We start from the raw sequence: 24,478 nt of genomic DNA, 5'->3' as shown, positions 1-24,478 counted from the left end.
ATTTGGCTTTCAGGTGACATTTATGGAAAATGCAATATGTTCATGCTACAGCGAAATAATATCATAAAAGTAAGATATTTAAGTAGAAGGATGCACTACTGATTTCCTCATCTCAATAAATTCATTCAACACAAAAGGTAACAACAATGGTAGTTACACCACAACAAAAAATTTGAACGTCTCAATATCTCATCATGTGCCCTTGAGCATCAATTACAGCTTGACAACGACGTCTCATGCTGTTCACAAGGCAACTTATTGCCTGCTGAGGCATGGCATCCCACTCTTCTTGAAGGGCAGCCCTCAGGTCATTGAGGTTCTGGGGTGCAGGGTCTCGAGCCTCTACACGACGGCTCAGCTGATCCCACAGGTTTTCAATGGGATTCAGGTCTGGAGAGAGTGCAGGCCATTCCATTTGAGGTACACCAGTCTCCAACAGCCGTTCCCTGATGATGCGGCCTCGATGAGCAGGAGCATTGTCGTCCATGAAGATGAAATTAGGCCTGTGCTGTTCATGTAGGGGCACAATCACTGGATTAATGATGTTATTCAGGTAGTATGGGCTTGTCTATGTACCATTCACAAGGTGTAGGGCAGTTCTGTACCAAGTGGACACCCCTGCCCACACTGTAACACCGCCACCACCAAAAGCTGGCCTGGTGACAACAGTGGCTGATGCATAGCGCTCTCCCTGACGTCTCCAACATCGTTGCCGGCCATCATTTCTGCTCAGTGTGAATCGACTTTCATCAGAGAACAGCACTGAGGCCCACTGGTTCCTCGTCCAGCGTAAATGCTCCCTGGCCCATGAAAGACGATGATGCCTGTGCCTGGTGGTGTGGTCAGGTACCCGTGCAGGTCGTCTAGCACGCAGACCACGCTGATGGAAACGGTTTCGAATGGTCTGACGTGACACTTGGGTGCCTCTCACCTCTCTTAAACGTGCCTGGAGTTGAGTGGCATTCATCATCAGGTTTCTCAGGGCAGTGTTCACAATGTAGCGGTCATCAGCACGGGATGTGGCCAAAGGACGTCCACTTCTAGGCCTTTCTGTGACTCTTCCAGTCTCTCCATATCTCTGTTGCAACCTGCTGATGACACTCTGTGACACTCCAAGCTCAGTGGCCACTTCTGTCTGAGAACGTCCTGTTTGAAGCATCGCAATGGCAAGGGACTGTTGTTCCATTGTTAGGTGTCGTCTTGGTCTCATGATGTCAAAATGTGAACAGCATGATGAGGACAACTGTTTAAACACCAGCTCTAATTGAACCAGGACATTTATTGGTCAATTCAAGGATCACACACCTGCCGTGATTTTTGCCGTTAAGCTCCTTGTTAGAGAACAGCAACTTGTGCAAAATTTATTGAAACATTTAACAGTTGGACATGTGCATTTAAAAGCTTAGAGAAGATCACATTAAGTTCACCTGTACAGGTTTGAATGCATTTTAGGCTTGTTGTGAAATTTCACCCAACTTTTTGTGAATATTGTATGTATGTATGTATGTATGTATGTATGCATCCATCCATCCATCCATCCATCCATCCATCCATCCATCCATACATCCATACATACATACATCCATACATCCATACATCCATACATCCATACATACATACACACACTACCCTCTAGGCAGGAAATATGTAAGAAGGCAGATATGAGCCTTAGACAGACGTGGGGGATTGATGCAGTGGTGGAAGATTTTCTAAGCTATCGCTATTTCCAGAGCAGAGAGGATAGTGTAGCTTCGTCTCAGTGGACCTGCACTGAGACGCGCAGTCTGCAGTAGGAGGTCTTATCTCCCTGTAATTGAAGGATATTCAGCCTCTTCACAGACACATTCACAGAACCGCCATCCAGTGCGTCACACAGCTAATTGGGCAGCACTGTGGTGTAAAGACTGTTAAGTAAACAAGGTCAAACCACCCAAAAAAAGTGAGAAATTTCATTTTACTAGGGCATATTTACAATAAATCTTTGAAGGGAAGCATCCATGTCAGTGCTCAGAGGAGCTTTATTATGGACAATCGCAAAAATGTCTTCTGTTGAAGACCTATCAAGAACACAGGGCATTTGTTTGTGTCTTTGTTTTTTTTTGTTTTGGTTTTTTTTTTGGCCATCAAGCAGAAGTGACTAGTTTTCTCCATAGAAACCCACGCTTCTTTAATGAGACAACTGTAATTACACCTGACACCCACTAAGGCTCTGCCACTGACTTTAATAAGAGGGAGGTGCTCAGTGTCTGCAGAGCGCTGACCACATGGGCTAACCAGCAACAGAACATGTCACCTTGTGCAGTCATCAAACATGATTATCATCAGTAAATAGATGACTGTACTGAAGACAAGGCTGTATTGCTGGAAGTGGACTCTTCAATTGCAATCACATAATAAAAAGTGAAACTATTTAAGATTTGTTTGAGGGCTTTTTTTGGGCTTGTTTTGCAAATCTTTAACTTTTGTCAGCATCAAAGTTAAAGTTAAACTTGGTTCAACCTTAAATCACCTTTTGACAAACAAATCAAGTCAAGGTCAAGGTCCAGGTTAAAACACAGGGGTGACAGAGCCTCTTCTGTTGCTGACCCCAAACCGTGGAACGGTGTCCCCCTGCACACCAGGACCCTACCAACAGTGGACATTTTTAAGACTAGTTTAAAAACTTATTTTTATTACTTGGCTTATGAGATTTTGACACTTAGGTCTTCGTGTTTTTTTTATTCTAGTATTTGTCCATATGTTGTGTTGTTCTCTTGTAGTTTTTAAATTTTATAGCACTTAGGTTGGTTGTTTTATATATGCTTATAAATACACCTGACTTCACATAAACTAATATACCATATACCTCAAGAACAAAGCATTTTCCACCTTGCAGCAAGACCGACATAATGTGGCTGCTGACTTAATGTTTGGTTTCCCATTAGGTTTGTCAGTTAGTGGATTAATAATCAAATAAAATCATTTAGGATGACAATGATCATGGCTGTGTAATCATTTTAACCTGAAGATGGCTGGATGAAACTGACAATTATGTTATATTCCCGCATTGTTTTCCAACATTCATTAAAGCTGAGGAACTGCTGGAATTAAATGACCTTGTTTCGCTTTTAATTTTTCTTTTTTTAAGTACTAAAAGATAGTGTCAGAAACTACACAAACAAACAATAGGACAGAAATGTGAAAAAGAAACAAGAGGTAGGTATACAAATATGCAGACATTAACAAGGAGGGAAGAGAAAAGAAAACAAAGAAATAAATAAACATAATAATCAAAAATAAAAAGAATAGCCAGGAAAACTAGTAGTTATTTCAAAAACAATATTATTGTACCTGATGACACTTGCAGAAAATGGTAACTATTAACAGGCTTATAGTATCATAACAGCATGAATGTGAACAAACTTTTAATTCCAATTATATTTTATGATTAATAATCACCTTAAAAATTTCCATTCTCATGAGGGCCCCATTTCCCTCATTCATACATGACTGGTAACTGCAGTGTAGTAAAAACGAGGAGTGTGTTGTGGAATCCAGAAACGACCAAGTCATAAACTGAGTCTACACTAGGCAGCGCAGTGCATGCCTTGGATATCATGCCATAAAAAATGACTTGAATGAAAGCAGTGCGGCATGATCAGAAACTCTTCTTATAGAAATCACGACCAGCATTTGCCTTTATTTCTCACCTCTAGGCCAACAGGAAAACATCTTCGCTAGACTCAGTCCGAACTGGGACTTGACTCAGTTGTAGGGGGGTGTATCCATTCAGACAGAGATTGCATTCATGCTGCACTTTGGTCAAACATGCAAAACCTTTACAATACTATATCCCCATTCCCACTAAAGATGGTGCTGTACTAGTATTTATCAAAATAGACGACAAGAACCGCGTGACGAAGAAAACTCTGTTGCGAGTTAAACATGGAGACAGAACTAACGCTGTTTTGAGTTTTTTATTTTGTCTCATTCAAGTAGACTGCAGAAATACACTGCAACACTGACCACAGTATGAACAACAGACGAGGCAGAGGACTCTGAATGTGATTGTTATCCATTTACCCACAATGCAATGCTATGTCAAATGCAGGAAGTGACTAATTTTTTATGTCTGCTTCCTGTATTTGGTCTGCTTGAAACGTGCCAAGACCTGCGTTTGTAGGCGGACCAAGTCCACTTCTTTGGTCTGAATCAGAATTCCTCCAGCGCATTCACATTTCCCCAAATGAAGCGGACTTTCCGAGCAAACAGACTCGGATTCGAATCAAAAAGGCTGATGTGAAGTATGGCTCTCAACGCTTCCCACAGTTAGCATGCATCCATCCATTCAGGATGCAAAATATCTTCTAAAGCAGCTCTTTCCATCCATCTCACAGAAAATATGTCTGCGTATAATCCAGACTATTAGGACTGAAGCACTGAGTGTGCTGTGTCTGTGCAGAGCATCCAGTGAAGCATACCGAGATATGACCTTTTAAACTGATGTTTTCAGTTATAACGCTGTCAATTATACATTTTTTTTACTGAGCATTTCAAAGAGAAAAAAGAAGAAGAGAGAAGGTTAATACAGTATAGAACAGAGAAATTAACTCAAGTGTTCTTTTAAAGACAGGGTGGATATTAAGCGTCAATCAAGACCAAAATTACCAGGGAAGGCTGTAAGCAAGTGTTTCCTTCCTGTTAATGAGGGCTCAGGCCTCAACGGCAGGAATCCCTTGCTGCTACATTAACTAATTGCTTTCTCTGGGGACTACTAACAAGACAAAACAATCTCATATGGCCTCTCTCTTCTTTTTTTTTTTTTTGTGAGGCACAATTAGCCCAAGCAGTTAGCGTGGAAATGTCTAATTACATTCAGTTATTTACTGCATTTTAACAATTAGAAAGGGGAACGTTTAAAAGACCTTTTGTGGTAAGACTTTAACTAGCAGAACAACAGCGGTCACTTTACTCAAAGAGAAATTCGTCATTTGCACCTGCTTATCATTTGAAATTACTTACTTTTGAACTCCCACGTGTTAACCCTGCTTCTGTTTTGTACAATAGATTACTGACAAATTACCTTAGCACTACGAGATAAGGAGTGACACTGATATTCCCGCAGAAACAACCGTAGCAGATTATACAGATGAAAAGAAAAAAGCCCTACATGGAGGTGTAATGTGGCGCTTCTGGAAGGAAGTCAAACCTCGACCACACATCCTTCCTCTCGGTAGATCGGTTGTTCAGTTGCAACTGTGAGCTGCAAAAATGCATCGCTTCATCAATGAATCACGTGTGTCTATAAGGAATGTGCTGATGACACAAACACTTTTTGTTAACCTAAAACAATCGTATGTAGATTAACTAAGAAAGAGGCTGAAAAATGCTTTTGCAAAATGAGTTTTCATCAGCAACAACAGACATTCCAGGTTTATATGCATGTGCGAGCTTCGCATGCTGTGATTTGTTCTTTAGACTACACATGTGAAGGGGACAACTTTAATCTGTGTGACATCGTCTTACAAAATGCAAATTTGCAGACCTTCAGTTCAAATTCAGACCTCTCCTGTAATTCTGTCAACCCTCACTCGCTGCGCCGGATGGTAATTACTGATATGAAACCTGCTCCACAGAGCAGAGTGTGTAATTAGCTTTCTAACCAGGGGCAGAAACTTAACCAAGGATCTCTTCAAAAGAGCCAGGACAGAAAAAAAATGAGTACAAGTTTTCCATCAACTGAAGATTAATTTTTGTTTTCTGTCAGGAAAGATGACAAATTCATTTGTAATTCAGTGACCAAGACACTGTTTCCAAAATACACAAGCTGCTTTCATCTGGCTGGAAAAACCAAGCTGGTATTCAAATGTAAAAATCCACAGTTCCTTGAATTATGAATACAGGCTGGCCCAGAAATAAACTTAATCCCATTCAAACTGTATGTAAGAAATGAACATAGCAACGCCAACACTACCCAGAGATGTGGGAACCATTGTTTTGCTAGAAGAGGCATTATTTGAACAAATTGTCTGACTTTTGAAACTTGATGGACATAAATGCATATTTTTAAGTATCTATTTATTATATTTTTTTCTTTTTTTTTTTTTTCCAAAATACCCCTCCTGAACACTGATAGTGAGTAAATCTAGTTAGCAAATCTCTACTGATTGGTGTGGAAATATTATGTACAGATGAAGTGTTTAAGGATTATATTTTATAAACCTAAATTTAAATAAGCCAACAATATAGAGCCAGCACTTCGCAGCCATATGTTTGGTTATGCTGCCAGAAACTGGCTTCACCTTTGAGAGAGTGGCTTTGTTCAACTTTTATATACAGTCTACAGCTGTTTTCACATGTTAACACATACAGTTTTTTTTTTTATGTGTAGTAGACGAACTATTTCTGCAGCTGCTGTTCACACATACACTCCAATATGGAAGGTTCTGTGCTGGATATACACTCACTCTGCTGGAAATATGAGGGAGGATGACTCTGTCCATTTCCTTTACAGCAACATTGCCTCAAAACACCAACTGCAGCGTCGTCACCTCAAAGCTGGTAAATAATACCACTTTATTGCTCTTTGGTTACACATTAGAGCTACACATGGGTTTTGAAACACAATGACTAAGCTATTGATTTTGGACTGAGTTGGTTATTTGTGACTATTTTTGGCGTTTAAAGAAAAATATCTCTGGCCCGGCTGGCTGTCTAATCAATACAAAACACTGTACTATATATACACACTGAATAGGCCACGTTATTTCCGACACAAATAAACAAAGGGATTAGTCTTTTAGAAAGCTTCAAATATCTAAATAAATTTTAAATGTTTTTTTTGTTTGTTTGTTTTCTTGTTTTTAAGGCTGAGTCACGTTGGTTTAGATAATTCATGCATACATAAAGGGGGTCAGTTTCCTGGAAATATACTGTTATGTTTTGTCACAACAAGTCAAGCTCAACCATCTGGAGGTCTTTCAAGTTGTTTATGTTTTCCTGTTTACGTGATTCATGTCCCCCCTTTTTTTTTCCCTGAGCTGAAATATTTCCATATAAATCACAGCCTTTTTCTGACAGCATCTCACTTAAACTCACTTTTTATTAACTTGTAGTCAAGTGTCTTGAGGCGATGTCTGGTTTGTTTAGAAAATAAGTATCATCGTTGCATACTTTTAATTCATACAAGCTCATGATGACTGAGCCCTTTAGAGCTGCTCTAATCCTTCTTTCTGTATCTCTGAAATACACAAAACAGTAAGACTTAGCCTTAAAAACTCTGAAAACAACATGAAGAGGATCATTTTCGAACACTGCACTAAAAGGAAATATGATAGATAGATAGATAGATAATTATTTCAATCCCTTGTGTTGTGTGTGTGTGTGTGCTCCAGTCAGTGCTGGGAACAGTCAGGGCCGTTCACCCTCAATCCAAACGCCAGCCCACTCATTATCAAGCAGATCCTGCCAAGTCTGACCTCTCAGTCCAGTCCTGCTGCGAGAAAAGCACTTCACACACACACACACACACACACACACACACACACACACACACACACACACACACACACACTCCCAAAGACAATGTTTATGTCAAAGCATTTCAGAAACTGAGGGCAAAGCACACAAGGACACGCCAACGTGTGAACTACAGCAGCGGCAGATGCAGCTCGTAGAAATCTTTTCTGTTTTGCCACTTCGGAAAAAAAACAACATGCAAAAAGAAAACAAAACGTTTAAAATTAAAAATAAGCGTTTGGTGAAACTGAAACCCACATTCAACATATACAGAAAGCTTATTATAACTAGGAGTGCTTAAAAGCTCATTTCTTTGTTGTGTTACTCGGTTAAAATAAACTCTTTCACGCAGTTGCATAATTTGTTGCACTTTTGCAACCCAGTGTCAGTGTTGTGACAGAATGGTACTCACCCAGTAGCAGCAATTTCACTTCTCTCGCCGCCTTTTCTCCATCTTCTCTCAAGTTTTTGTCAATCATTTTAGACCTCTCGGCCGCGGCTTTATCTTCCTGACTAACTGTACAACCCATGGTTCCCAGTGCACGCTTCAGGTCTGCTGTTTAGTGGGAAAATATTACCTGGGAAAAAAGTATTTAACGACGAAACACCCTTATTTTAAAACAAGGGCTCAACTTGTATAAAACGACTTCCCTTTTTGGCGAGTTGCGACAAACGTGACGGAGTCCGTTCATCCACGAGAGGGAAGGAAATGAAAGAAGAAGAAAAAGAAAAAAAAAAAAAAAAAAACAAGCAACCGTTCGGAAAATTTCCCCCAAAACTCGTTAATTGCTCAGAAAACTGGTCAACATTTGTGCTTTCTGCAAGCACAAAGTAGTCCGAAAGAAAACTGGAGAAACTTTTATGGACTGACTTTAAGCTAGTCTTCGCAACGAATCATCAGAGCAGGTTAAACGAAAACGGGCCACGAAGTTCAGCATTAAAAAGTATTCCAGCTGTTGGGGGAAAAAAAACACGAGCACACAAATCCCGGCTGGTTTACGATCCGGGACGCAAAACTCTCCACTTTTCACAGGATTTTTTTTTTTTTTTTTTTTATCGTTGACCTCTATCTTAGATATGTTCTGCCTTAATCCGTACTGTCATTGCGTATTCTTTCTCCACGTAGAGATTTATCACGTTTGAAGCCACACCCGTAGCCGCCGTGAAGTTCCCCTCCACCCGACAAAACAGTGAGACAGCGCTGACACCTCCCAACCCAGCAGCTGCAGGCCCAGCCTCCGCCAGCTAATGACGCCTACCCCCGGTGCATCATGGGAAATGAAGTCAAATTGGTGGACAGGGGTTTCTACATGTTCGCGCTTAGTTACCAAATCCCGTAGTCATGCCAAGTTGCAGATGATTTTAATTGATGACAAATCCATCAAGTTTGAAAATGTATCTATTTTTTAGATAAATACCTTAAATCAGACAGACAGATAGATAGATAGATAGATAGATAGATAGATAGATAGATAGATAGATAGATAGATAGATAGATAGATAGATAGATAGATAGATAGATAGATAGATCACAATATTTTAACTCCAATACATAGACCAATGGAATCAAAGTAAGAGCAATAAGAGTAAATGAAAGTTTATGAAATTATGGTGAAGTAAACCATTTTAACAGCCCAGATTGAAGTCACAGGTAACCGACAGTAGCTGTAACTTCTGTAGGATTAAATAAGCATTATGTTGGATGGTAATAATTTCTGTCCTTAAAAAAAGAGGGTTGGTTAGAAAATGATGGCATAAGTAGTCTGGTCATAGTTCAAAACCTCCCTGCATATTGGCCTATGCAAATACCAAAAGGTCAGGCTTCTTAGTTTAAATGTAAAATAGCAGCAGATTTGGGGCATAAAGAAAATATGGACAGAACTGAGCCAAAAACTGGGACTCAGTATGTATCTGCCACAAATGACACCATCAATCCTTGATGGAAACTGTCAGTGAAACCCAGCCGGTCTGTCATTTTTACCGTACTTGATAAGCTACAGCCTTGAGTCCTTTTCAGCGCAACTCTACAGTGTCACCTTGTGGACTATACATTGTACTTTCATAATCTATGCAAAAGAATGAAACAGACTGGTTTGTTAATTATAGTACTTTACCTTCAGTCAGAGAGTTAAGAAAGTCATTTGCTGTAAAATATGATAGTCACATCAAACAGATATAAGGTCAAAATTTTGTTACCCCTTTATCTTTATTGCAACATCATTTACAGTACAATAACTGCCAGCGACATATTAAAATATATAGAGATCCAAGAAAATAGACATAAATTGAAGGACAACCAGGTTTAAAAGCACTTTGAAAATGATTACATTTATATTCTTAAATGGACTAAATCTTAAATTGCTATTTACATCATACAAACTAGATATGAATATAGAATATAAAGGGTATACATTTATAATATATACATTATTTATAAATGCTGGCCGATGTCTATATTTAATATATTATCATTCAATTTTATGCATTTCAGAAATCACATAAACAGGAAGGCTAATTACACAAAAAGTCTAAATCACGGTCCTAAGAGATCATTTTGTATCAGCCACTAACACAGTGTGCTTGTCCCTGTATGTTGTTACCTGGTTTGTCTTCTCATTGTTTTTTGCATGTGGAATTTTTGCACATGTGCACCATTAGGTATTTTATTGACCCGACGGCTTGATAATGCATACTGTTAAAACTGAAGGGGAACCAGGGAACTCACCAGGTTACCAGGCAACCAGGAAACAGAAAGTTGGAAACAAATGCAACACTCCTTTTTGTTAAAACGTCACTAAGCATGGAGTTACGCTTCAGTGGCTGATTCAGATGATTTCTCTGCACATGGATGCATAAAGACAAACAAATATATTTAAGAAAATGAAACATGGATAAAAAGAGGTTGTGTAACAAACAGTCAGGACAATATTCAGTTACCCATTCAGCACTTATTGTAGTCTGGCATGAGAGATTTTATCATTAAAAAATAATGAAAACGTAGGCAAATACACCAGCTCACTAACAAATCTGAGTTAGTAGGTTACTGTCTGCTGAAGCAGCTAGGAAGACAGACATGACCAAACCATACCACCAAATGATAAATCACCAATTATAAAAGACAATTGTAGAAAAAAAAACAAAACAAAAAAAACAATCATCTTGCATTTCATCACTGGATCAGATTTACCTGATACACCCGAATAACAATTAAACATGAAATTTAAAAACAACAGGTAATCTATCAACGGTGGGAGACAAACACTAGAATAATTCTTCTGATTCTATTCTGATAGAATAAGTAAGCAGAGATGCGGGTTGAACAACACAAACGCATAAAGGTACTATTGTTCAAATACAGTGGAGTCACGGTTTCATTTTCTCAAAACAACACAGACACTTAAAAACCTCCCACATTACATCCAATAAATTAGTCATCATGTTTAAGTCGCAGTCCAGAAGCGTTTGCTGAGGTTCCCGGGAAAGCGAACTTTAATGGAATTAATTCAAGTAATGTCTGAAAACCATTGATACGTTACTTATTCACTACATTGGGTTGAGTAATTAATCAAAGATTTAGTCATACAAAGGAGGGCATGCCCTAAAATTACATCTACCATATATATTTGTTGCATTTCACCCCATTTATGGATATATATTGTTGTGCTCATCAAAGGAAAGTGCTATTGCTAACCGCCAGCTTTTAAAGATTTTTAAAGAGACATACATCCAATGTCTGTTATTACTATTAGGACTTAAGCTTGTGTTGGACTCAGATATATTTACAGTCACCAGACCGAGACCCACCTCAGATAATAACCCTGTTGTTGTTTCATGTATGTTTTGGTTATCTATGATTACTACCAGTAAATGTGCAGAAACAACACATCGAATATTCAAGGTAGAACTCCTCAAGCCTCAGCAACCAGAAACACTGGACCTCAGCTGCAATTAACTCTTTGAGCCATGCGATCCCATAGCTGAGGTCCTCAGTGCCTCATTTTGTCTGACATATACGTGGTAATACTGGAAAAAAAAGGAAAAAACTCCTCACACAGTTCAGGCATTCTTCTGCACCGCTTGTCCTCTGGACAGAGTGAGCAGAAGATCAGCTCATTACTCTATACTGCATCATCTGACGTTTTCATCAAGTAGAGATGAAAAAAACCCATAAAATCTACTTTTAATCTTGTAGGAATGTTATGATAAATGTAGTATCTGGGCTACAAACTTACACCCTGCTGAGTGATGTCGGCGCTCCCGAGACATAAAAAGCACATCAGCAGCAGAAGTGAGTGAAATGAGACCTAACGGTAGCACTCTTTAATGGAATAGCTTGATTTTTTGAGCCTCCTTAAGTTGCTCACATGTTTAATAACATACTAGCGACCTTCTCTAAGTCTCAGTGAGGATGCAAGTAAGTGTGCTGTTGCAGCAGCTTTTATGATCACTTTCCTCTTCGGCTCCACATTATCAAAAGGATGTATTTATTCAAATAACTTTGAAAAATTATAGTAATAATAAGCATTAACCTTAATATTTTATTCAGAGTTTAAGAGGGAGGTGCTTCATACTGTGCTACAATCTAGTTTGTAGGTCATAGATTACCTCTACAGTGAGAGCAGCCAGATGCTCCACACAGGTAAATATCAAGAAAGCAGCTTTCTACATTGTTGTTTTTCAGTCTATTTTCTCACAAGGCACAGCCTCCAAGTGTCACCATCAATCTTAATACACCTGGCCGCCAAATAAATTCACTATTTGCTCTAAGAGAAAGTTTACTGGCCTGAATGGCAGCCATTGTTTGGCAGGATCCACAATAACCTGTATAATAACCTCAACAGTGAGAGCAGCTGCAGAGGAACAGAAAGCCACCATCGTGTGGCCGATACTCTCGAATGGAAAGGACAGGGCATCTTCGACATCAACGGTTTAGAGTAAAAACATTACAACATCCAAACAAACATAAAAATAAAAAAAAAAAGAGGGGGAAAAAAAGGGAACATGTTTAATGACCACTGCTGGCTTTACTGGTGCCTGATGTCCAATCAATGATGATAAAGCTGAGACTCATTGTCATAAACAGGAAGCCAATCCCTGCGAAGCAGGCAGCCTGGAAGAGAAGCACAGAGCGAGTCAAAGTGAGGATCAGACATGAGTGGAGGAACAGTGTATGTTTGCTTAATGTGAAATTGTCATGACATTTAGTTTCTGAGCTATTCAAAATCTGGTCAGTGCAGGATTTTAGTGTTATTGCTATCAATATCATCAGTATCCAAGATTTTTAATAAGATGAACACTAAATGTATTTGATGAGGTTTCCATAAAAATGAGCTTAATAGCTGTCAAAATGTTGTTTATGTTGCTTCTTAACCATAAGTAGTCGCTTTAATTTTGCCTTTGAATACTGTTACTTTTGCTTTGTTATTATTTTACAGTTATAATACGAAGCAGCAGGTAAGAACATGTTTCAACATGAACTAACACGTGAGAACTAAATTAAACTGGATGTGGTGTCATGTGCCAGATTTTTTTTCTTTAACTGTGTAAACTTTCTTATTGTGTAAAAGCCCAATAGGGACAGGCATTGAAAATTAGCCTTGGCTAAAATGCTGCAGTATGTGCCATCATTCATGGAGCATACTTGTCTCTATCAAATGAAATAAAAATAAAAAATAAATACAAATGCATGAAAAGGACGTACGGTAGGAGGACTGTGGAAGTGACTAAAAAAATAGTCACTTGCTCTATAACGGACTAAATTACATTTTGCACAAAACAGGACGATGCTGATCAGATTCTTGTCATATTCTAAAGCGTTTACGCAACCTTAATAAGAAACCATCCAATTTTCTTGATCATTTGTTCCAATTTATCGTCGCATGGAAGCTTGATCCTATCCCAGCAATCATTGGGCGAGAGGCAGGGTACGCCCCGGGTCAGTTAGCCTTACATGCGTGTCTTTAGACAGCGTGAGGAAGCCAGAGTAGCCAGAGAGAACCCACACATAAACGGGGAGAACACATGCAAACTCCAAAATATGTAATGTAAATATGAAAATAAAATAAACAAGCCATTTGCAGGCTTTTATTTAAAAATAGTCTTTAAGTTGGTTTAGCTGACTTACAATTAACCATTACTGGAGAGAATAAATGGCAATGCTGGGATTTGTGTCTGTAATTTTAGGCCACTGTTTATTGTAGGTCTTTGTTTTGTACAAAGCTCTTGACTCCACGTTTAAAATGAAGCATTTTAAAAAGAAGAGTCTTTAGCCTGGGAGTTAAATCATCGGTGGGCGTGAGGACGTTGGGCCATCACACAATGGAACTACAGGAAACTGGTCAGTTTCAGTTCTGGGTGAAACTGGCTGGAAGCGGATGAAGGGTTTGCAAAATTAGACACATGCAAGATCCTGACCTTTTCATTGCAAATGAAAACAGATGGCTATGTTATTATTTGGATAAAGAGAAAAACATTTATATGCTTATAAGCTGTGTTTTGATACAAATATTTACTGTTATGAAGAGGACAAATGATGTTTAGTCAAGTTAAGCGACATTTTATAGAGATATTCTAAGTGGCTATGTGTAGCTACATTTGTTTGTTATATAAGTCAGTGTTTTTCAACCACTGTGCCGTGGCACACTAGTGTCGCGTCAGAGATTATCAGGTCTGCCCTGTGAAATTACCCAATTTCACCTAATTGCTTTAAAAAGCAGCTCTGTGTTCATCCAAACAGGCCCCAGTGAAAGATAATAAAATTCCTTCTTCTTGTGTTTATCTGATTTCTATTCAAAAGGCTTTGACGAGATGGACTTTATATCAATAATATGTATTTTTTTAAAAAACAAAACAAAACATTTTGGTTTGTGGTGTGCCTTGTGATTTTTTTAATGAAAAAAAGTGTGTCTCGGCTCAAAAAAAATTGAAAAACACTGATTTAAGTGACGCTTACCAGGATTTTGGGAGCCGAGCGCATTGGCTCCTCTTCTTTGGGTACAATACGGATGTAGAAGACAGCAGGGAAGATGAAGATGAGACAGGGAGCAGATGTGGCACCTAAAAAGTACATAAAAACATCAAATTATGCATGAAACAATTAATTAATGCTCGCTTGCTGCACTTCTCACTGAGTCCTGCAGAGAGTGTGACATCACTGTGGTGAGGAAAAAACATAACTGATGATATGAAGCTTCTGAATGTAAAGTTTCAGTACACAGACACAGTAAAAAATATTTCTAAATATGCAATTCCTGTATGATAAAGCCACCTAGTGGGTGAAAAGGATATCTGACAGTCTGACAGTTAAAACAAATTCACAATAAGCCAGCTTATAACATTTTTATAATGTATTCATAAAAATGGTTGCCTGGCTAAGGAAAACCAGTGGATTGAATCTTCACTTTCATTTCCCTAACATGAGCCTGCACGGAGCAACAGTGGAAAGGACAACCTGCATCAATCTGCTGTCTGATGCAGAGAAGGGAACCTAAAATCAATATGAATATTTTCTGTAAATAACCAGCTGAGTTCAAAAGTAACATTTTGAGATCAGAGTCCAAATCTAAATGATGATCTTTTGCAGGTTCATTAAACAAAATGTTAGCAACACTGTTTTCATACCGATACATTCAACTTATCAGCAGCAGGTATCTCAGCCATGAATTTCTTCTTGAAACTGGCTTGACATTAACATCCATCTCTTTTCTCTGTCTTTCTAATCAGGTTAAATATGCATACATGATTGTGCCACGACACAAAACACTGATCATTTGTTCATATGTTGGCTGAATCTTTGTATCAGCAGGTGTTTAGTTCTTTTCCATAAGTCTCATTACACTGGATAAAAAGTGTAAATTTAATGCATAAAATGCAAAAGAGAAGAAAATGTTGTATCATAGATACAGAAATATACAAGATGTGTGCTACCAGGAACTGTAATGTTTAGTTATACCTTTCATGATTTCAGCTTGGACCCTTTAACTGAGCTTTTCTTCTCCACTGGTTCTCTGTCTCTGTTCTTCTGTCATCAGCTTCTACTTAAACCTGCTCGTGTTTATCATTACCACACCTGCATCTACAATTTTAAATATTACAGGACCTAAAGAGATTAGTTAGTGCTACTCAGACTTTGTCAGTGTGTTTCTACAAGTACCTGAGCTTGTAAATACAGGTATTTTCTTGTTTGTCACAAGGTTGCTTTTACCTACCTATGACCCCAAAGATGCCAAGGATATTGGGGGCAAAGATAACCAGGAGGTTGATGAAAGTGAGCAAACTTATGGCAATGGCAATGTGACGAAGCCAGTTGAAGGTTTTGTTGGGGAACATCATCTGCTGGATTGCTCTCCGTACCTACGTTGAATGGCAAAAAACAGTATGCTAAATTTTAAAACAACATGGGGAAAATATAAGTTAGCCAAAGAATAAAACTGTCTGTAGGGCTGATTGTACTTACAGGAAAGAGAACGATCGGTACTGTAAGTGTGACAGCAGTGAGCACAGCAACACGCACACACAAAATTAAAGTGTCATATGGGTCAATACGACTGTAGGTGTGCAGCAGCTCTGCTTCCACTTCACCTGGAAGAGATTAAAACAGGAATACACAAAGTGGAGCAGGTAGATGGAGATGCGTGTTCAAGAAGAGGTGTTCCAATACTTTGCATTAATTATTTATGATGCACAATTACATCCCTTTGATTCATGCTTATTTGGATTTACAAAACAGTCACTAGAGGGCGCTGACACACCATGACATTTGTCATCCTACAGGTTCAGTCACTTGTTAGGTTTTCTATGGTTTAAATACATAATTTCTCAGCCACTTTGGTACATTTGTCAATGAAGAACTAAAGTTCTCACACTGTTCCACCTAAATGTCACCTTGTCACATAGAAAAAGTACATTCTTATTCCTTATTGGATTTGTTTTGTTTGATTTTGGCACATTCATAAAAATGGCAGCAATTACATGCTTTGTTCTATGTCACATGTTGCTTTTGCCATGTTAACAAATGTTTATTAGTCGATTTACCTTTCAAATCATCAGAATTAGATTGTTGAATGAAGCATGGTTTTTCTACATCATTATGTTTTTGCTAAACAAACCATTCCTTTATATCAGCTCAGAGGTACTTCTCAAGGTCTTGTCCAATCGATTCCAGGTTTTACTGGCAGAATTTTGCTCTCCTTAACATGATACCTTTTATGAGAACATTTTCATCACAAAACACAACCTGTACAACAGGTGCAAGTTTTTACAAATGTGCTCTATAATGTTCTGGGAACATTATGGTGCTAGCTGCTTGGCATGCCATGTGTGATTCTCTCCCTACTAAATATTTCAGTGTGCAAACAACTTCAGATAACCAACAGGTCATCTAATTACAGCTGTGCCAATGTGTGGGTGACACAAGTCACTCCAAAACAACAGAGAAAAATTCTCTTGTTGGTATAATCTAACAATGGCTCCATTTCTCATTATGTCTCATCTAAAACCATTGTCAGCAAGGGCTGATTCTGCCATGCACACCTCTGCTCACCAGTGTAGACGGAGAATAAAAGAGCACTTCTTTCTACTACCCTACTAGCAACACATGTTGCCATGGGTAACAAGTGGTGAGTGTCGCATATTCTGATGTTAATGAAGGAAATAATAAGAAAACAAAAATCTTAATTTTCAAAGCATCATATGCCCAAAAAAAAAATGCAGATACAACAAAGGAAAAATTAAGAAATGAACAAGGGCAAGAATTTGAAAAAAATAAGAGTAAAGAGATGGTAAAGGCAAAACAAAAGAAGGTTGGTTATTTTCCCGACATCAAGCAGTGGTTTCATGTGACAAGGAGTCTGTTCCAAAGGAGAATCTCACAAAGTTGGTAGAAAATCCAGACCAATGTTCTGTCTGCACACTACATTGTAAAAACAGTAAATGGATAAAATGAGTAATTCCCAATCTCTTTGAACTGAATATATCATAAACAGAACTATACACTTACTGCTGTTTTTTTGTTTTAAGATATTCTCATATGAAATGTTTTCTTCATCTGTTCAAGTGTTTTTTTCATGTGGGTGTAAAACTGCATACTAATTTAAAGGCTAAAATGTGTTCATTTCAAACATGCTGTTTAAAGGTTCAGTGTGTAAGAAGAACTGACATCATTGTGCATTTAAATTACTTTAAATACCAAGCAAAGATGTGAATGGATGGGAGCAACCAGTGGCCAAAAGTATTCCAATCATAAACATGTTTTCATCTGCAAGTGGATTTACTACAGGTAACTACTTCAAAATTATATGCATGTGTGAACTGTCATCATCTATAGTCCTTTTAAGGTGTTACTTATCCCAAACAGTGCTCTAGCACAAATTCGGTACTGCAGTTTTAAAGCTCAGAGGGTTGGTTGTCCAGAGACCCCACAGTAAAAATTGTGACACAAATATGGCAGCTACCATATATGTGGAGCCACATGTATGGTATGGAAATATGTCAGTTATTTCAGTAAAGTGATTAGATACCAGCAGAAACAAAGCTGTTACTGATACATTCCATTTTTCTATCAATGACCTTTGTTTTTGTTGCATGTTGCACCTTTAATCTGTACATACATTTATTTGAACAGATTTAGCAAACTTTCTGACTTGAATGATGTTTAAACTCTCTGCGCACATTTGGTTTTGGATGTTTTACATGATATTTATTTAAAAGATGAGGGATTTTGGAGAAAGTTACAGGATTTTACAGTAAACCTACACTTCCTGTTTAGCAAAAACTGTACCAAAGCAGCTGAGGAAAAACTAATATACAGCTTGTTTAGCTAGGTAGCTAACTAGGTAGCTAGGTAGCAAAGTAGCTAGCTTGATTGATTGATAGATAGATAGATAGATAGATAGATAGATAGATAGATAGATAGATAGATAGATAGATAGATAGATAGATAGATAGAATATTCTGCAGTGGGAGGAAGACCAGGCCTCACCATAAAAAGTTAGGTATCCAAAAAGAGCAGCCAGGAAGTACATGATGTACATAACTGCAATGGAGATGTTGGACACATGCTGCATCTTTTTCTTGGTGGCACTGAAATCAGAAAATATTGCTATGTGATGCCACAAACACAAACAAACACCACATTGAGACATCTATCGATAAAAAGATGCCTCTATAAAAAGCCTGCAGCCTAGCTACTGTAAATGCCATCTTCAGCCGCAGGGCCATTGTTCTTCAAAGAATATGTAGGCAAATATTTTAATAAGAAATTCAAAATGAATCTGTGAAAACAAGCAACAGTGGTTCAAAGCAGCATGACACATTTAGGCTTAAAACATGCCACTCAATGTGAACAGGGCCAACACATTTCAACGTAAAGTGAAAGCAGTGCATGTGACTAGGTTATGATCAGCCAAGCATAAAGCAGACACAGTAGCTTTCCTCTTTGTTATGCAGCAATTTTTTTGTTCGTTTTTTTTTCTTTATCCAATACAAAGTCAGCAAGAGTTTTTCATCATAGGAACATACTTGCGCAGCTCTGTGTAGATGGGGAGGACCTCTGGGTGGCACACAAAGGCGAACGCCAGGATGGGGATGGTGTAGGCCGTCTGAAAATGAACCCCAACAGGTCACCATAGATAAAGCAGCGCCATCCCAGACGTCTTACCACCAACATCGAGCGTTACTGCCCATTACTCCCTCGGACAAATCACAGAGAGCTAATTGTTTTCCTGCGATTAACTTGGCCTGGCAGAAAACCAGTTTTAGCCTATTTAAGAATGCCTTTCTTGTATGCTGCTAAGCAGTAGGGACAGATCCTACTAGCCTGAATAAGAAAAATACATCTTGAAAGGATGCTGAAGGATGCTTTAAAAGAAAGTTTAGATTTTCTCATTTAATTCATGGCCCTCTTTCTTGGGTGCACAGAGACCAAATTTACCAGTCTCACTGTGCAAATTTAAATTCTCCAGACAGCTCAAGGGTTACTGTCCATCCTGAGCCTTGCTTTAATCACATGGTCCACCATTTACAGCTCAGTAAACATCCTCATCTGTTCTTTGGTGTACCAAAGTGCTTCAAACCAAGATTACCATGCTTGGATTGTGAACAGGCTCTGGCAACATGCTGATGACATAAGTGGTAGGCTGTCAGTGGCCATAGCAGTGCAGGTGGACTTGCAATTTTAGAGTGGGTGACATGCGTAAACCTACTTGTGAGTTGAGATTGGCTAGTTTGGGAATACAGGCGGGATCGACCTCCCCACCAGGATCTGTGGCATTGACACTCATCTCGTTGGCAGTGCTGTTAAATGCAAAGTCCACAAATGGGCAAGGGACATTGAACTTCTTGTAGATGACCTGTGCAGAGACAAGAGGCGTTAAACTGGGACAAAGGCTGTTGGACATAGTTAATATGCAGGCGGGCAGAAAATATGTCACAGAGAGAGGCAGAAAAAAGGAAAGAAAAAAAAAAAAGAAGAAAAAAAAAAAAAGCAAGGGAGAGGAATGAGTGGATTACGGCTCATGTAGCCAAAACTAGGTCAGAGAACCAGCACAGCCTGGAACTGCAGCATGCAGACATTAGTCCATGGCAATGAGTAGACAGAGTGGGGAATACTAAAAAGGTCCCAGTGTTTCTGAGTATGCTGTCATCCAACAGGCAAGAAACAAGAAGCAACATGTAATGTTTAGTTTACACATACTGCATTTATGCTGAAGATTACTTACAGAAATGAGGAAGAAAACCATGCAGCTCAGTGAGAAGCCACTGGTGTATCCCAGGTATCCTGAAATATAAACACTTCATTAACACCCTCTCGCATCAGGGATTACATGGTGGATTTTAAGTGTAATATCCGCTATCTTTACTTTTTTTTTTTTTTTTTAATGCTGAGGTAACACTGCATTTTACTGTTTAGGTGTAACTTGCACAGTGTGGTTGGCAAACAAAATTAATGAGAAAGGTTCATTACGAGACTGTGGCACTCTTTGTGTCTCAGCAGGGGACAGACTTCTTACTAAAGGTCAGCCATGCCTCCTCTTCTCATTTCCTACCAAGATTTCTCTAACTCACATTGAGATACGTATCATGTGCGTCACAAGAGCAATGAAGACAAATCCAGATTAGTGAACTCATCGATCTTATGGAGTTGATAATTCTGACATGTTTTCATCAATTGTGGTGAAGCAGAAAAAGAAACCAAGGAATCAGGGGGAAAATGCTGTCCTTTGGAATAACAAAGCAAGGCAAGTTTTTTTTTTTTTTTTTTTAAAAAGAAACAGTTCCCACTTGGCTCTGACTATTGTCACTCTGCCAGGAATAAAATTAATTTAAAAAAAAGAAAGAAGCATCTATGGATTTATCAAAAATCTTGGCAAAACCTAAATGACACAATGTACAAAGACAATAAGGGATAAGGGATAAGGGATTTTAAAATTGGAGGATGACAAGAAGACCGATGAGGCCTGAATGTCTGTTACGTAGACTTTCTTACTCGTGCAGAAGGCCAGAGTTGGTGCCTTGGCAGAGAAAATAAGCTACACCCAGTTTCCTCATAGTAGTCCTTATATGATGGGAAACAGCACATTGACAAACCAAGGAAAATAAAGAATTTTAACCCAGTATTCTGAAATTAATCACATTATGGAAATATGTGATTTTAACAGGATTTTTTTTTTTTAACATGAGGGCTTTAATAAAAACCTGGATTTTGTTTTGTTTGGCTTTCATGTTTCTGAATTGATGTCATTTTCTAGTTACATTGGGTTTGGTTCTATTATTTTCATTGTTCTTAAACATGTCTGTGTTTGGTTAATTTATGTCCTGGTTATGTTTACATCTTTTTCTTTTTTTTTTTTAAATTTCATGCTTTTTGTTCATGGTAGTTATTTTTGCCTCTCAGTTACACCTGGTGTCTGTCACTGGTTATTACAATGACTATTAATTCACTGTGTTTAAATTCTTTTATTCTCTTTATTTTGATTCATTTTGTTTAGATATTCATCCCAGTTTGTTTTGCCTAATTTTCTGTGTCTAACCTTTTAGTGTTTCCTTCTTGTCAGATTGTTAAAATGTTGTATACATTGTCTGGCTGCCTGTTGGAGTTCTAGTTGGATTTTTAGGGTAATCCTTTCCACTCCAAACTCCACCTCATGAAATTTGAAGGAGACACCCGTGGAATTTGAAGACATCTAGCAGCTAAATTGTAGATTGTAGCCACATAAATGGACCCCCTTTTCATTCCATAATGTCCTATCAAAAACAAAGATATTCTAATAAAGAAATAAAAAGGTGGGGACATGAACAGACATTTGTTCCTTCTGATCTTTTGTAAAAATGTAGTGGAACAAGACCCGCTGTGAGGAAGTGGACCACATTTCTCATTTAAAATAGCTAATATACTAACACGCATCTTTGTATTTTTTCTTGATTTGAAACAAATAAGCAAACTCACAGATGTTATAGAGCATTTTGATAATAAAAAATATAGAAATGTATTTGATTATTCTGAATAACTTTTATGTTCAAGCAAGACAGTGAAACACAATGATGGAAAGTTAGCAATGCACCATGGCTCACTGCGCTGAGGTTTTGACGTAATTGCCTGTCTGTATGATTGTATCATTTGTCATTTATGGTGGCTGCTGTTAACTAATATCCCCTAACTGTTACTGCTGTGACAGGATTACAGATAATGGATGTCCTGCAGTAAAAAAGCCATGATACACACTCACCGAGCTGTTTCATAAGAGCCAGCGGTAAGATTACTGCCACAGAAACAATGATGACCAGGTAGTTTCCATTCAGGTACCATTCTCTGCAGAGAGGCAGGCAGACACGGAGAAATTAGTGTAGCAATTGGAAATGTTCACTTTCCTTTTCATCTCATGTCTCTTCAGCATTTACAAAATTAGGCACACAAGGAAAAAAGCTTAGAGTACAGGGTGGAGGAAGGATTATTTTAATATCTCCACTTCAGTGTCAAGTCATCTGCTTCAGTCTGATCAGAAATTACTATAAATCAAACCCAACTGGCAGACAATCAAATATGTAGATAAAAATAAGCCTCTTTGCTTCCTGTAGCACGAGACACTAAGCTGGAACTCTGAAATCATGTCTGGTGGGGAGGATTGTTAGTTAGCTGCCTCGCTGTAATTTAATTAGCTGCCTAGGCAGAGTTAGCGTTTCTTTTATGGAACAGATCAATCAGCAGCAGAGATAAAAGAGCAAATTTGAAATGTGTTTCTTTTTTCTCAGGTGTACGCCCCTCAGTGTACACCTGGGACATTAGTTGGATTTAACATGTAGAAGTTCTGCAGAACAAAACTCTGAACTGCTTCCCATTTGTGATACTGGGTTGGATGCCTGGTTAAGATGAGAACTCACACTAATTCAATAATAACATCTAAATGCAATTTTGCCATGCATCAGTCCTGCACATGGAACTGAAACAAAAGCCTTGAAGAACCATCAATATTAAACAGGTCTTTAAACGGGACAACCATCTTATTCTTATAATATACTGGAATAAATCCACATTCTTTAAGTTTAATTTTCTCTTCTGCCACAGTTCAAAAAGCTCAGTTTAAGCTCTCCATTTGGCACTGAATGCATTTTCTGCTCTTGCTTGCTTTGTCTGAGCGTGCACCAACCAGAGATGCTACATTATGTAAGTGAGTTGCATAATGACGCAGATAAGTGACAAAGGAAAGAGTTTGGCTATCAACAATGAAATTCAGGTAGTTTAGTACAAATACCACGCTTCAGGGTGAGCTTTGTCATTTTGCAGACTTTTACATTAAAAAAAAGAAAAAAACTCTACAGAAACACAAATAAATCCTTTAAACTATGATCTATGTAAAATTAGAGTTTACATCAAGGGTGGTTGGGCAACTCTTGTCCTCACAGGATGCATAGGATGGAGATGTTAGGAGTTTAGCTGCTGCAACACACCTGACTCAAATCAATGTGTAATTGGTCGATCGGTGCAAAGCTTGATGTCAAGCTCTGCACCAGTCTGCTCATAAGTCTGATGTGTGTCAGACGTGTTGCAGCAGAGAAACTCCTATCATTTGCAGGACTGCAGCCCTCAAGGACCAGAGCTGCCCACCCCTAGTCCACATAAATCAAATAGCATTTTGATATTGCAAACTGATCATACGAGTTCAAGTTAAATGTCTGCAGGTGCTTTGGACAGATTTTCAAATAATAAGTCATTAAAGGTTTTTTCTAAACACTCTTCAAGCTTGAATGTTACAAAGGGCTTCACAATGATAAAAATGCAAAAGTATAACGAATAAAACAACTTGATCAATGTGAGCAATAGAAATCAAAAAAAGACTAAAAAGGTTTTCAGCTGCTTTTAAAAAAATGTCCACAGAACAGAAAGATCTTAAATTCAATGGAAGAGTTTCAGAGTTTAGCGGCAGCCTGAAACACACAATCACCTTTTGTTCTAAGTCTCGGAGCCCTGCTGCTGTGATAAAGCTGCAGCAGAGCTGTGATGTAAACAGGGGATTGGCCATGCAAGGCTGTGTAAGCAAGAACTTAGATTTTAAATTTAATTCTGGATCTGATAGGAAGCCAATGTAGACAACAGCAAACTGTGCAGAAAAAAAAGGGCTGTTGAGGAAAGAACGCAATCACAAGATTTGCCAGAGTATGTGGACAGCAGATAATTGGAGCAGATTTCATCCTGTACCAGGATAATGACCTTAAACATACCTCCAAAATGTGTCAGCAACATTCAAAGAATAAGCAGTGATCCTGAATTCTGACAGCAGAGGCGTAGCTAACATAGTCTCCAGATCTGGACCGTATTATGATGTTGTGGAAGCAGATTGACCGTATGGTATGGTGGAAGAATACGTCAAGCCGATCCATATTGTGGGAAATGTTCCAGAAAGCATGGAGTGAAATCTCAGTAGATCATAAAGAGGTCTGTCAGGCTGTGATTGCTGCAAAGGGATCTTTCTTTTTTTCTTTTTTTTTT

The 24,478-nt window shown here is 38.4% G+C and overlaps 2 protein-coding genes across 2 annotated transcripts in view; both read right to left on the bottom strand.

Moving 5' to 3' along the window:
- Nucleotides 1–8,665, bottom strand: part of LOC306757244 (guanine nucleotide-binding protein G(i) subunit alpha-2-like) — a 60,789-nt gene extending 52,124 nt beyond the window's left edge. The window contains exon 1 of the mRNA XM_079242227.1: nucleotides 7,910–8,665. Within this exon, the coding sequence (XP_079098353.1) occupies nucleotides 7,910–8,027 (118 nt within the window). The 5' untranslated portion in view covers nucleotides 8,028–8,665. The remainder of the gene's footprint in view (nucleotides 1–7,909) is intronic.
- A 3,837-nt stretch (nucleotides 8,666–12,502) lies between these two features.
- LOC306757733 (sodium-coupled neutral amino acid transporter 3-like) overlaps nucleotides 12,503–24,478 on the bottom strand; it is a gene marked incomplete at its 3' end in the record, with an annotated part of 41,968 nt that continues 29,992 nt past the window's right edge. Inside the window, exons 9-17 of the mRNA XM_079242859.1 lie at nucleotides 22,221–22,303; nucleotides 20,214–20,272; nucleotides 19,698–19,844; nucleotides 19,015–19,094; nucleotides 18,476–18,576; nucleotides 15,953–16,077; nucleotides 15,705–15,849; nucleotides 14,450–14,553; nucleotides 12,503–12,607 (exon numbers count right to left, since the gene is read on the bottom strand). Coding sequence (XP_079098985.1) covers nucleotides 12,503–12,607; nucleotides 14,450–14,553; nucleotides 15,705–15,849; nucleotides 15,953–16,077; nucleotides 18,476–18,576; nucleotides 19,015–19,094; nucleotides 19,698–19,844; nucleotides 20,214–20,272; nucleotides 22,221–22,303 — 949 coding nt within the window. The remainder of the gene's footprint in view (nucleotides 12,608–14,449; nucleotides 14,554–15,704; nucleotides 15,850–15,952; nucleotides 16,078–18,475; nucleotides 18,577–19,014; nucleotides 19,095–19,697; nucleotides 19,845–20,213; nucleotides 20,273–22,220; nucleotides 22,304–24,478) is intronic.

The sequence above is a fragment of the Telmatherina bonti genome (assembly GCF_933228915.1).
Source record: "Telmatherina bonti genome assembly, chromosome: 6".
NCBI lineage: Eukaryota > Metazoa > Chordata > Actinopteri > Atheriniformes > Telmatherinidae > Telmatherina > Telmatherina bonti.
This window is presented reverse-complemented; position numbering and strand designations above follow the sequence as displayed.